The sequence below is a fragment of the Sceloporus occidentalis genome, unplaced genomic scaffold, assembly GCF_023333645.1.
Source record: "Sceloporus occidentalis isolate IW3139 unplaced genomic scaffold, rSceOcc1.0.p SCAF_5, whole genome shotgun sequence".
Classification (NCBI taxonomy): Eukaryota; Metazoa; Chordata; class Lepidosauria; order Squamata; family Phrynosomatidae; genus Sceloporus; species Sceloporus occidentalis.
Window position 1 is genome coordinate 1,178,625 of NW_028316985.1, and position 12,401 is coordinate 1,191,025.

The following is a 12,401-nucleotide window of genomic DNA, read 5'->3' on the forward strand; positions in this document are numbered from 1 at the left end:
TAATGGCAGCCCACACCCAGTGATTTTAATGGGACTTGAGCATAGGCAATTTTCCTCATACGACAGGGGTATACAAAGGGTCCACTGTATGTATGTGTGTGTATGTATATATGTGTGTGTGTATATATATATATATACACACATACATACATACACACACAGCCACCCTTGCCATCTGTTCTGGATGCACCACACACATAAGACAAAAACCACAGGACCTCAAGTCCTGTTTGTATGAATGGGGTGTACTCCCATGCGCTGTGTGGTGCGGGTGCATGCCCAATTCATTCGATGTGAGCTTGCTGTCCACGTGACCTTGAGTCAGCATATGGCAAACCCACATATGGTGCAGGCGCACAGTGTGTGTGTGCGTGTGTGTATATATATCATCATCCAGCCTGGGGGGGAGTGAGGGGGCGGGTCCAACACCATTGGGACCGCCCTGAAGAGTCAGAGCCCTCCCTCCACGGCCAGCTGTCATCATTCAGCCTGGGGGGAGTGAGGGGGTGGGTAGGGGCTAATTTTGCATTGCAATTTTTACTGTACACCGCTATGATCATTGCGGAATAGCTGTCTATAAATAAAACTTATTATTATTATTATTATTATTATTATTATTATTATTATTATTATCTATAGTGGAGTCTCCTTCCCTGGAGGTCTTCAAACAGAGGCTGGATGGCCATCTGTCGGGGATGCTTTGATTTGGATTTCCTGCATGGCAGAAGAAGGGGGTTGGACTGGATGGCCCTTGTGGTCTCTTCCAACTCTATGATTCTAATATATGTGTGTGTGTGACACTCCCCCTAGCATCAAAGTCCCTTATTAACAGACAAAAGCCTCCCTAAATAAAAAGATTTGTTGTTTTTATTGGGTGCCTTCAAACATGTAGACCCCATGGTGAACCTCTCACAGGGTTTTGGTGGCAAGATTTATTCCGAGGGGCATCGACATAGCCTTCCTCTGAGGCTGAGAGAATGTGACTTGCTCCAAGTCACTCTGTGGGTTTCCGTAGCCAAGGAGGGATTTGAACTCTGATCTCCACAAGTAGTAATCCAATGCTCAGGCTACTACACCGCGCTGGTTTTCCTGCTAATTGCACCACACACAGTTGATCCTCTGTATATTTATTCATGGATTCAAGCATCTGTGGCTTGAAAATGTTTTTAAAATATATAAATTCTAAAAAGCAAACACTGACTTTGTCATTTTATATAATATTTTACTGTGCCGTTGTATTTAACGGGATTTTGGTATCCGCAGGGGGGCCTGGAACCGAACCCCAGCAGATAGCAAGGGCCATCTAGATCAGTGATTCTCAACAGTCAGGAATTCTGGGAGCTGAAGTCCAAAGCACCTGGAGGACCAAAGTCTGGGATGCATTGTAGCCTATAGGCACCTGTTCCCATCTGGTCTTGGAAACTAAGCAGGGTTGGCCTTGGTTAGTACTTGGGGATGGGAGACTGCCAGGGGATGCCAGGTGCTGCTGGCTAGATTTCAGATGAAGGAACTGGACCACCCTGGGAATTCATTGCTTAAGAAAACCCTGTGAAATTCATGGAATCGCCATCGAAATCAACAGGTAACATGAGGGCATGGAGACACACTCTCTAGTTAAATATTAGATTTAGGTAATTTTAACATTATTACTTTTTTTCCCTAAACAATTTCGAGCAACTCTTTGAGGGAGGCAGAGGAAACGAGAGATGACTTTCTAAATATATGTGCATGTGTGTGTGTGTGTATGTGTGTGTATATATATATATATATATATATATATATATATATATATGCACATGGGTATTTGCAAACCAGCTTTAGTACAAAATGTCACTAAAGCAAAAGGAAGGAGAAAGAGATGATCTTCTCCGTAACCCAGAGGAGCAATTTTTGGATTGTGCAAAAGGCCAGGTAACTAGTAACCAACTCTAGCCTCATCCTAAGGCAGAGGTCCTCAAACTTTGACCCACCAGATGTTTTGGGCCTGGACTCCCAGAAGCCACAGCCAGCTTGGTCAACAGCCAGGCATTCTGGGAGCTGTAGTCCAAAACATCTGGCGGACCAAAGTTTGGGAAGGCCTCTTTTTGGGGGAAGCAGTGGGCTTGGTATGCACAAGGTTGACCCTCAACGTTCTGCTCTCTGACCTGAGCGTTGCCCCCAGTCTCTCCAGGAGTGATGGGGAAAACATCCCCAAATGCATCTGAGGTGAATTCTTCATTATCCATCCAAGTTCCCATTATTGGTGACAATGACCAAGACCGGACCAAAGAAGGTTCATCTGATGGTTGAGGTTCCAACCTGGGCTCTTCTGTTCCATCCGGCCCCAGCAGCAAGGCCTTCTGGTGGTGCTTCCAGAAGACCCCCAAGGTTCCAGAATGCCTTATTGTGCTGATGTTCCAAAGGCCCCCCGGCCATAGTCCTCTCCTAGCTTGTAAAGTCTGCTCGGTCCCACACTGGATGCAGAGTGGACAAGGAGGCGTCTTCTTCTTTCCAGAGTCCTCTCCCATGGCCAATGAGACGATGGGGTGACCTCTTCCTTCCAGCCCCCGTCCCGGTGGCCGAAGCCAGGCCACATCTCCTAGCAACGCAGAAGAAGAATCCACGGATGTCGGCACCTTGGTGATGCTGAGGCATGACTCAAATGACGTGGAACCGGTGCCAAGAGCCCCAGCTTATGATGGGCGCCCCTGCCGGGCTGCTCCTGGGGATGGTGACCTTCCTGCGATTCATCGGGACGCATGGCTATGATCCGCAGAGTGAGTATTGAGCCTGGGAGGTGTACGCTCTCTACTTGAGTCATAGATGGGACATCCCTGACCCTATGTCCTGTATCCCACCTTCACCATATTAATGGAGGTCCCCCATTGGTGTTTTGGGGTCTTACTATTGTGGGGACCTGAACTGTGGAAGAGGATTTGACCCATTTAGGTCCAGGAGGCAACGCAGGGTAAGATCAGGCCTATCTCCTTGATCTCAAATAGCTTTGCTTCTTCTATTTTGGAAAGGGGGAATGCCCAGTCTGCCCCAGTTGGCCACCTTGGGTTGTAGCCAAGTCTCAGGATCTGGCTTTGGGCCTCGTGTTTCAGAAAGCCACTTGTCCGGGCCTCAAGGTGGCAAGACCAACAGCCAAGGCAACCACCATTTCCAGTGGTTCTCAACCTCTGGTCCTCCAGATGTTTTTGACTTCATCTCCCAGATTCTCTCCTCATTGGCCATGCTGGCAAAGGCTTCTGGGTGCTGAAGTCCAAAACAACTGGAGGATCAAAGTCGAGAACCTCTGATTTAGACCCTCTTCCATCCCACTTAGTCAACTGCTTTTAAAATTTGGCTCAGTTTGCTGCAAAACCAGGGCTGTGTCTGTGATGCAAAAATAATGTACTTTGGCACCACTCTGCCATGGCTCCATGCTGTGAAATCCTCGGATTTGTAGTTTACTGTGGCACCAGAGCTTTCTGACAGAGAAGGCTAAATAGCTCACAGAACAACAAGCCCCAGAATCCCATAGCATGGAGCCATGGCAGCTATAGTGGTGTCAAACTGCATTCATTCTGCAGTGCAGATGCAGCCTTAGTTCAAAGTGGGAAAGCAGTTTGCACTCAGTTAACTCAGTGGGGAGAGAGGAGAAAGCAGAGTCTCAGTCCTTCCCAGTCAGCTGAACTTACACATTGCATATGTTTATTCCAACAATACCATTTGAACCATCTAATCAAATAATAATATTATTAAACATTATATAATAACATCATACTATGATTCTTTCCTTGATGGCATTTTTTAAGTTTCAGGGATAGGATGCCTTATATTATGGTTGCTTTCAAATAATCTAATTTTTGTTTCACGATGGAGTAAATACACTCGTCCCTCCATATTCACTGGGGTTAGGGGCACAGGAGAATTGTAGTGGGCACCACCAATCTCTCAGAGCTGTCTGCCAGCATCCAGCTACATAAGGCTTTTTGTTTGTTTGTTTGTTTGTTGCTGACTTCCATCTGTGCCTGCCCTCTTCTTCGTCACTTCAGCCTGTGGGAAGCGGCCCCTGGCACCCACCCATGGCGGCAGCATGCGGATCGTGGGTGGCGTCGACGCCTTGCCTGGAGCTTGGCCGTGGCTCGTCAGCATCCAGATCCCTTCAACTCAGGGCCCACGCCACTCCTGCGGAGGATCCATCCTGGCCGACAGCTGGGTCCTCACCGCTGCCCATTGCTTCAAGACAAAGAGAAGGTGAGAGCAACGAGGGGGGCAGACAGCATGGAAAAGCCCATTTATGGACCATACGTCCCAGAATACTGTGTCCAGTTCTGAGCAAAACAATTCAAAAAGGACATTGAGAAACTGGAGCCATGTGTCCAAAGGAGGGAGACTAAAATGGTGAAGGGTCTGGAAACCATGGAGCCCTATGAGGAACGCCTTAGGGCAGTGATGGTTAACCTTTTACAGACCGAGTGCCCAAACTGCAACCCAGACCCAACTTATTTATTGCAAAGTGCCACGTCCCTCTGGCTTTCTAGTAAGAAACTCTGACAAACTCTGTGCTAGGGCGCCAGCATGTGTGCCCACAGAGAGGGCTCTGAGTGGCACCTCTTGCATGTGTGCCATAGGTTCGCCATCACTCCCTTAGGGAGTTGGGGATGTTTATCCTGGAGAAGAGAAGGTTAAGAGGTGATATGATAGCCCTGTTTAAATAGTTGAAGGGGTGTCACACTGAGGAGGGAGCAAGCTTGTTTTCTGCTGCTCCAGAGAACAGAAAAGCTACAGGAAAAGAGATTCTACCTCAACATTAGGAAGACCTTCCTGATAGTAAGAGCTGTTGGACAGTGGAGTGTGGGGGAGTGTCCTTCTTTGGAGGTCTTTAAACAGAGGCTGGATGGCCATCTATTACAGGGGAAGCTTTCATTGCGTGTTCCTGCATGGCAGAATGGGGTTGGACTGCATGGCCCTTGGGGTCTCTTCCAACTCTAGGATTCTATGAATCCCCCAGCCAAGCTCCCAGAGAACATTTATAACTGGTCAGCAGGACTCCAGCATAGGGTGAATCAGTGCCTATCTTCCTGCATGGCAGAAGGGGGTTGGACTAGATGGCCCTTGGGGTCTCTTCCATCCCTAGGATTCTAGGATTCCAAGTCTGGGAAAGCAGGTTCTAATCTGAACCTTAAAGGAGATCTTCAAGGTGCTGCAGCTATTCGGAGGATAGGGTCTAGCACAGTGGTCCCCAAGTTGTGCCCTTTAAGAGATTTTGGACTTCAGCTCCTAGAATCCCAGACTATTGGCTAACATCTGTTAGGGATGCTTTGATTGTGAGTTCCTACATGGCAGGGGGTTGGACTAGATGACCCTTGGGGCCTCTTCCAACTCTATGAGTCTATGGCTGAGGCTTCTGGGAGCTGAAGTCCAAAATCTCTTAAAGGGCACAGTTTGGGGACCACTGGACTAGCAGCTTGTGCAGCTCCATTAAAACTCAGATTGAAAGCAGGAGTCTCTCTACTATTCCACTGGCATGGGAAGGTACTTGGGATCTTAGGAAGGGGATGGAAGGCCTTGGAGAAAGTTCTCCTTGAAAGTGCTGTGTGAGTCTTCACCTACTAATGTTGATCTATCTGCCCCTAGGTCTTTGCATCTCTGGAGGATTGTAGTGGGCACCACCGATCTTTCTGAGCCCGCTGCCAGCGTCCAGCTGCGCTCCGTGGAAAAGGTCATCATCCACCAAGATTACAACCCGCGCACGGAGGCCAGTGACGTGGCGCTCATTAAGCTCGACAGCCCTGTGACCTTCAGTGACTACGTCCAGCCGGCCTGTTTGCCTCGGACCGCAACACGCCCGCAGACTGGCTACTCCACCTGCTACATCAGTGGCTGGGGGACCACCTCCCAGAATAGTGAGAGATGGGTTGGGACAGGGCAGGGGCAGCGGGTGGCTCATGAATTGCAAAAGGCAGATGCACACAGCTTGGAAGCAATTTGTTAGCAATTACATTTGCCCCTCTGTGTTCATGGGGGATCCGTTCCAGACTCCCCTGCGAAAACATAAATCCGCCAATATTCAAGCCCCATTGGCTTGAATGGCGGCAAGCCTTTGCGGGCCCTCAATGGCAGGGCTCTTGGGACAGATGTAAATGAGCTCTGAGCTCTCACCTGGTGTAGTCCTTATTTATGGCAGCCCCTAATGACACCCCAGGATGGTGCCCTTCTCCACCTGCAGGTCAACTCCCCTCCCTGGTGGAAGGCTATTTGTTTTTCTCCATGTGCATGAACATAGAATCATAGAATCCTAGAGTTGCAAGAGGCCTCAAAAAGGGCCCTGATCCAGTGCAACCCTCTTCTGCCATGCAGAAACTCTCAGTCAAAGCATCCCCGACAGATGGCCATCCAGCCTCTGTTTAAAGACCTCCAAAGAAGGAGACTCCACTACTCTTTGAGGAAGGAGTGTGCCAAACAGCCCTTGCTGTCAGGAAGTTCCTCCTAATGTTGAGCTGGAATCTCTTTTCCTGCAGTTTGCATCCATTGTTCCAGTTCCTATTCTCTGGAGCAGCAGAAGACAAGCTTACTCTGTCCTCAATATAGAATCGTAGAATCATAGAGTTGGAAGATACTACAAGGGCCACTCAGTCCAACCCCCTGCCATGCAGGAAGTATGACACCCATTCAGATATTTAAACAGGGCTATCATATCACCTCTTAACCGTCTCTTCTCCAGGCTAAACATCCCCAGCTCCCTGAGTTGTTTCTCATAGGACATGGTTTCCAGACCCTTCACCATTTTAGTTCCCCTCCTTTGGACACATGGCTCCAGTTTCTCAACATCCTTTTTGAATTGTGGTGCTTAGAACTGGACACAGAATTATTCCAGGTGGGGTCTGACCAGAGCAGAATAGAGTGGCACTATTACTTCCCTTGATCTGAAGACTATACTTCTATTGATGCAGCCTAGAATCACATTGGCCTTTTTAGCTGCACCTGGGGGCCCCCATTCTCCAAGGTGCATTGCACAGGTCTGTAGTGACTACCTCCTTCCCCAGTGTCCCTGAATGTACACACACACCTATAACCAAGGTTATACTAGTCTGTGTCACTTGCAGGGCACTGCCTTCAGTTTACTTTTTTTATCAGTCACTGTTTTCAGCCTGTGCCCACCTATGCGCGCAGGTGCACACAGATGGACACGACACCCTCCCCAATCCCTGAATAAGGTGCGCTGCTAGACAGTCAATTTCACAGCCTCCCCCTCTAACACTGCATTCTCTACAAAAATAACTGAGGCTCCAGGAAAAGGGGTACCAAGGCTAGGCTGGCATCTGCAGCATTCCCATTCACTGTGAAGTTTCACACCCAGAGAAGCTGGAGACCAGACTCACCTGTTCCTTTGCCTTGCAGGTGTAAAAACATCAGATATCCTGCAGGAGGCTAAGGTGAACATTTTGGACGTTCAGAAGTGCAACAGTAGCCAGTGGTACAGCGGGGCCATGAGTCCACACACCTTGTGTGCTGGATACGAGGAAGGGGGCATCGACAGTTGCCAGGTATGGCATCGACAGTCCTTGTTATAACAGGCAACATCTTTTGTACAGTGTTTCTGGCAGAGTGAATTTCTTTGCCAGCTCAGATGGTTCCTTTCTTCCTTGGTGGCCTCATTTTATAACCCTAGAATCCTGGAGCTGGAAGAGTCCCCAAGGGCCATCCAATCCAAACCCCATTCTTCCATGCAGGAAGACACTATCCAAGCGCTCCCTCGGACAGATGGCCATCCAGCCCCTGCTTAAAAACCTCCAAAGAAAGAGACTCCACTATTCCCTGAAGGAGTGTCTTCCACTGTTGAACAGCTCTTACTGTTGGGATGTTCCTCCTGATGTGAGGTGGAATCTCTTTTACTGCAGCTTGCATCCGTTATTCCAGGTTTTATGGATTTTGCCATAGCAATAGCGATAGCACTTTACATTTCTATACCGCTTTATAGTGCTGAGCACTCCCTAAGCGTTTACAATTGCCCCCAACTAGCTGGGTACTCATGTTATTGACCTACAAAAGGATGGAAGGTTGAGTCAACCTGAAATATTTGCATATACATACAGTCAGCCCTCCTTATCCATAGATCCAACCATCCACGTATTGAAATTATTCCCAAAATATATAAATTCCAGAAAAAGCAAACCTTGACTTTGCCATTTTATATAAAGAATACCATTTTACTATGCCATTGTATTTAACTTGAGCATCCCCAGATTTTGGTATCCATGGCGGGTCCTGAAACCAAACCCCAGTGGACCCCAAATACCCCAGCAGATACCAAGGGTAGAATCATTGAATCCTAGAGTTGGAAGAGACACCAAAGCCATCCAGTCCGACTCCCATTCTGCCATGCAGGAATTCACAATCAAAGCATTCCAGACAGATGGCCATCCAGCCTCTGTTTAAAAACCTCCAAGGATGGAGACTCCATCACAATCTTCAAGGGAATGTGTTTCACTGTCGAACAGCTCTTACTGTTCTTCCCAATGCTGAGGTGGAGTCTTTTTCCCTGTAGTTTGCATCCATTGTTCCCTGTTCTAGTCTCTGGAGCATCAGAAAACAAGCTCGCTCCATCCTCAGTATGACATCTCTTCCATAAATGTATCCATGAAAGCCATCCAAGTTTGTAGATGTCGGGGCATTCTGTGGCAGTGAATCCCACAGTTTAACTATGAGCTGTGTGAAGTGCAGTTTTAGCAGCACCTGGGGAAAACCCACATCAGTCCAGTTTTTGGCTTATGTTTGGGTATTTTTCCACCCAAATTCAGTGGAGCAGTTGGCTACCAAACCCTAGCAGCATAGTTTTCCTAGGGATCTAAGGACCCCCAGAAAAATGGTCTTAAGAGTGGTATCCATATAGTGCTGAGGGGCAATGTGTTGCCCACCCTTGACCTAGCACCCATAAGTCAGTTAAGGAGGCACTGGGAAGTACATCTCACAATAGGAGGGCCGGGAGGGGGTCTACTAATGGGAAAATCCTTCCTCTAGGTTGCCTTCCCCCAGACCTCAGTTTGGAGGTGCTGGCTCCGAAAAGGAGCTCTCAGAGTCTTGACAATCACTTTTAAGAGAAACATGTGTAACAACATGACAAAGCCATGCGTATGGTAGGATATTGCTGTGGGACCTTCCTTCAGGTTGGCACCAGTTTTCTGGCACTCAGCGTTTCCGTTTTGCATTCCCCCGTGTGACCCTGTGGCACTTCCTTTCTTCTTATTGCAGGGAGACAGCGGGGGGCCCTTGATGTGCAAGACATCCCGGAAATCCCGGTACTACATAGTAGGCATCACCAGCTGGGGCAAAGGCTGTGCCCAGGCCAACCGACCTGGAGTCTACACCTCTACCAAGGACTACCTTGAGTGGATATTAGGGATGATGTTGGAAGACGAAGGGGGACAGAGCTCAAACCCCCCAATGACAACTTCAGCCAATGTCCATCCAGGTGGCATCACCCTCCTTCCCAGTCCAATCACAACCCCATCGACAGAGGCACCAACAACCACTACGTCCACAACTCCTGAAACTCCACCACAGGTGGAACCCGTCCCTCTGCCCCCAGAGGGACCCTCAGTACCCCCACCGACCACAAGAGAGACCACCATAGTAGAAGTGGGCACCATCTCTCTCCCGACAAATACTTCTACAGAAGCCTCTGAAACCACATCGGAAGAGACAACCACTTTGTCCTCTGAGGCCTCTTCCGAAAGTCCAAACACCACCGAGACGACCCGATCCAGGGAGACGGAGCCAACAGTCATCATAGAGCCCCCGTTCATCCCCCCCACAGGTTCAGCCCCGCCGCTCGAGGCCCCATTCCTCCCCCATGAGCAAACCATCACCCTGGAGCCCCCATTCTTCCCCCAAGAAACAGCCCCTACTGCTCTCTCTCCTCCCTACATTCCTGAGGAAATACCTCCCACTCCTCTCGAGGCTCCCTTCATCCCACCAGAGATCATCATCACCCTGGAGCCTCCCTATATCCCTCCGGAGGAGCCCTACACGACCCCCGAGCCCCCCTATGTCCCCCCCTTCCCCACCTACACTACCCCACTACAAGCCAATATGATGACAGTGTCCTCAGAGACAATGACTTCTCTGACGACCACGGAAGAAGAAGAAGAGGAGGAAGGAGAAGAGGAGGAAGAGGAGGAGGAGACATCCATGACCACCACTACCACCACCACCACCACCACCACAACCAACACCACCACCACCACGAGGAGGAGGAAGGCCCATCGCAGGCGGAAGCGTCCCAAGACCCTGGAGCCGCCTTACACACCGCTGCAGACTGCACCTACTCTGGAGCCCCCCTACATTCCTCCTGAGAACCCTGTCTCCATAGAGCCTCCCTACATCCCCGAGGAGACAAGTATCACCCTGGAGCCACCACTCGCCCCCTCAGAGTCGACTATCAGGCTGGAGCCACCCTTTACTCCGAAGGAATCCAGGCTCACCGTAGAGCCTCCGTTCACTCCCATTGAGACTGGTGCCATTGCCCCAGAGCCCCCCTACATCCCCACAGAGGCAACTACCTCCATGGAGCCCCCTTATACTCCCCGGGAACTGAGCTACACAACCCCAGAACCTCCGTATATCCCCAGAGAAACATCTACCCCACTGGACCGTCCCTATACGCCTCCGGAATCTAGCTACACTCCACCACAGCCGCCCTACATCCCCACAGAGACGGCTGTCCCCGTGGAACGTCCATATACACCTCCAGAATCTAGGTATACCCCTCCGGAGCCTCCCTACATCCCCACGGAGACGCAGATCCCTCTGGAACGTCCGTATACACCTCCAGAACCTGGGTACACCCCTCCGGAGCCTCCATACATCCCTGCAGAGACAGCTGCCCCAGTTGAAAACCCAAGATACAATTTAGAACCCCCCTACATACCTCAAGAGACTGGTGCCCCACTGAGGCACTCCAACACGGGCGTGGAGGAACCACACACCCCCGGGATCCCATATACCCCACCAGAGCCTCCATACATCCCTCCAGAAGTAGCTGGACCAGTGGGGCATTCAGGAGGTAAGCGGAAGGGGTCACCACGCCACCACCGGAAAAGACAACGCACTTTGGATTTCCCAAATTTTACTCTGAAGACCGGCGCCCCTCTGCAGCATCCAATGGGCCAGAAGTCTAGCCGAAAGGCCCAGAAGAAACACATGATCCCGGTGCCCCCTTTTGAACTTCCCGCACAGTCTCCCAAGGGCATCCAGGAGCTGTACGCGCCTCTGGAGCGACGAGCCGCTCTTCCCAATAAACTCTGGCCACCTTCCAAATAAGAGAACACAGCAAGTGCCACGTCTCGCCCATGACCCTTGACATATCTGGTCTTCTGGATGTCATTGGACGCATGTTCCCCAAAAGGTCATGCACCAATCAGTGCCATTTCTCTCCCAAATCCTGCAGTTTTTTGCAGACTCAGGACCATGGCCTGCTGTCCCCACAGGCCAAGACTCAGCAATTTTCATGGATTTCCAAGAATGCCACTGGAAGCGATGGGGAAATACAATTTCCAGTCCATGGTTGATGCAGGGCGTCTTCAGGACTAGCAGGAAGGGCCTCTTGGCAAGAACGTAGGGGATGGGAAATATCCCCCTGCCTTCAAAAGCAATGTTATATGCAGGGGTGGAATGACAGTACACAGAGTGAACCATCTTTTTGCCTCTGTCTGGTTTGTCTCACAGATGGCCCTCGAACTACTAGGTGGGTCATTCAGGGTAGAAGATGAGGAGACATCTGGGGAAAGGTCCACCTCAGTGAGGAGCCATGCAGTCTTACAGTCTGTTGCAGATGCAGGGAAATCATTGTTCCAGTTCAGTATCAGATGTTAGAGTAAAATATGTACTGTCCTTGGTTGGTGTCTGAACTTGTCTCTGAATGTGATTCTATAGATAGAGGGGTAACATGGATGGGGTTCCTCACCCTACTTTCTTTTATCTGAGGGACTAAGGGTCCAAAACCTCTCCAAAAATAATACTTTTAGTCATGTTCTGGTCTCTGAACTCAGGCCTCATTCCCACTTACAGATAAATTAGTGTGTGATCCGAATCGATGGATCGATTCGACAGTGGAGTGTGGTTCCCGCTACATTTGCCCTGATTGCATTTTTCCCCTCTAAAATAATCCACTTGTGTACACATTCATGCATGAATCGATTCATGGAAAAAGACGCGGAAAAAACCAGTGTCAAAAAGACATGGGTTAAATGGGTCCAGTACATGGCCCCCCTCACCGAATTGCTTCAGCGATTCAATTTAAATGGGAACCAGGTTCATTTGAACTGGTTCAAACTGAATTGCGATCTAGTTTAAAAGGTAGTGGGAATGAGGCCTCAAGAACAACAGAATTAACCGGGTGAGCGGGTGAGTAATCTTCAGGATTGGAATTTCAG

The 12,401-nt window shown here is 49.6% G+C and overlaps 1 protein-coding gene across 1 annotated transcript; it reads left to right on the forward strand.

The window, feature by feature from the left end:
• The first annotated feature begins 2,641 nt into the window (after positions 1 to 2,641).
• LOC149311506 (uncharacterized) lies at positions 2,642 to 11,905 on the forward strand. Its single transcript, XM_089526563.1, has 5 exons — positions 2,642 to 2,756; positions 4,020 to 4,221; positions 5,605 to 5,873; positions 7,369 to 7,514; positions 9,220 to 11,905. Exons 1-5 carry the CDS (start codon positions 2,642 to 2,644, stop codon positions 11,287 to 11,289), a joined length of 2,802 nt encoding a protein of 933 aa, XP_089382689.1. The 3' UTR covers positions 11,290 to 11,905.
• Positions 11,906 to 12,401: the final 496 nt, after the last annotated feature.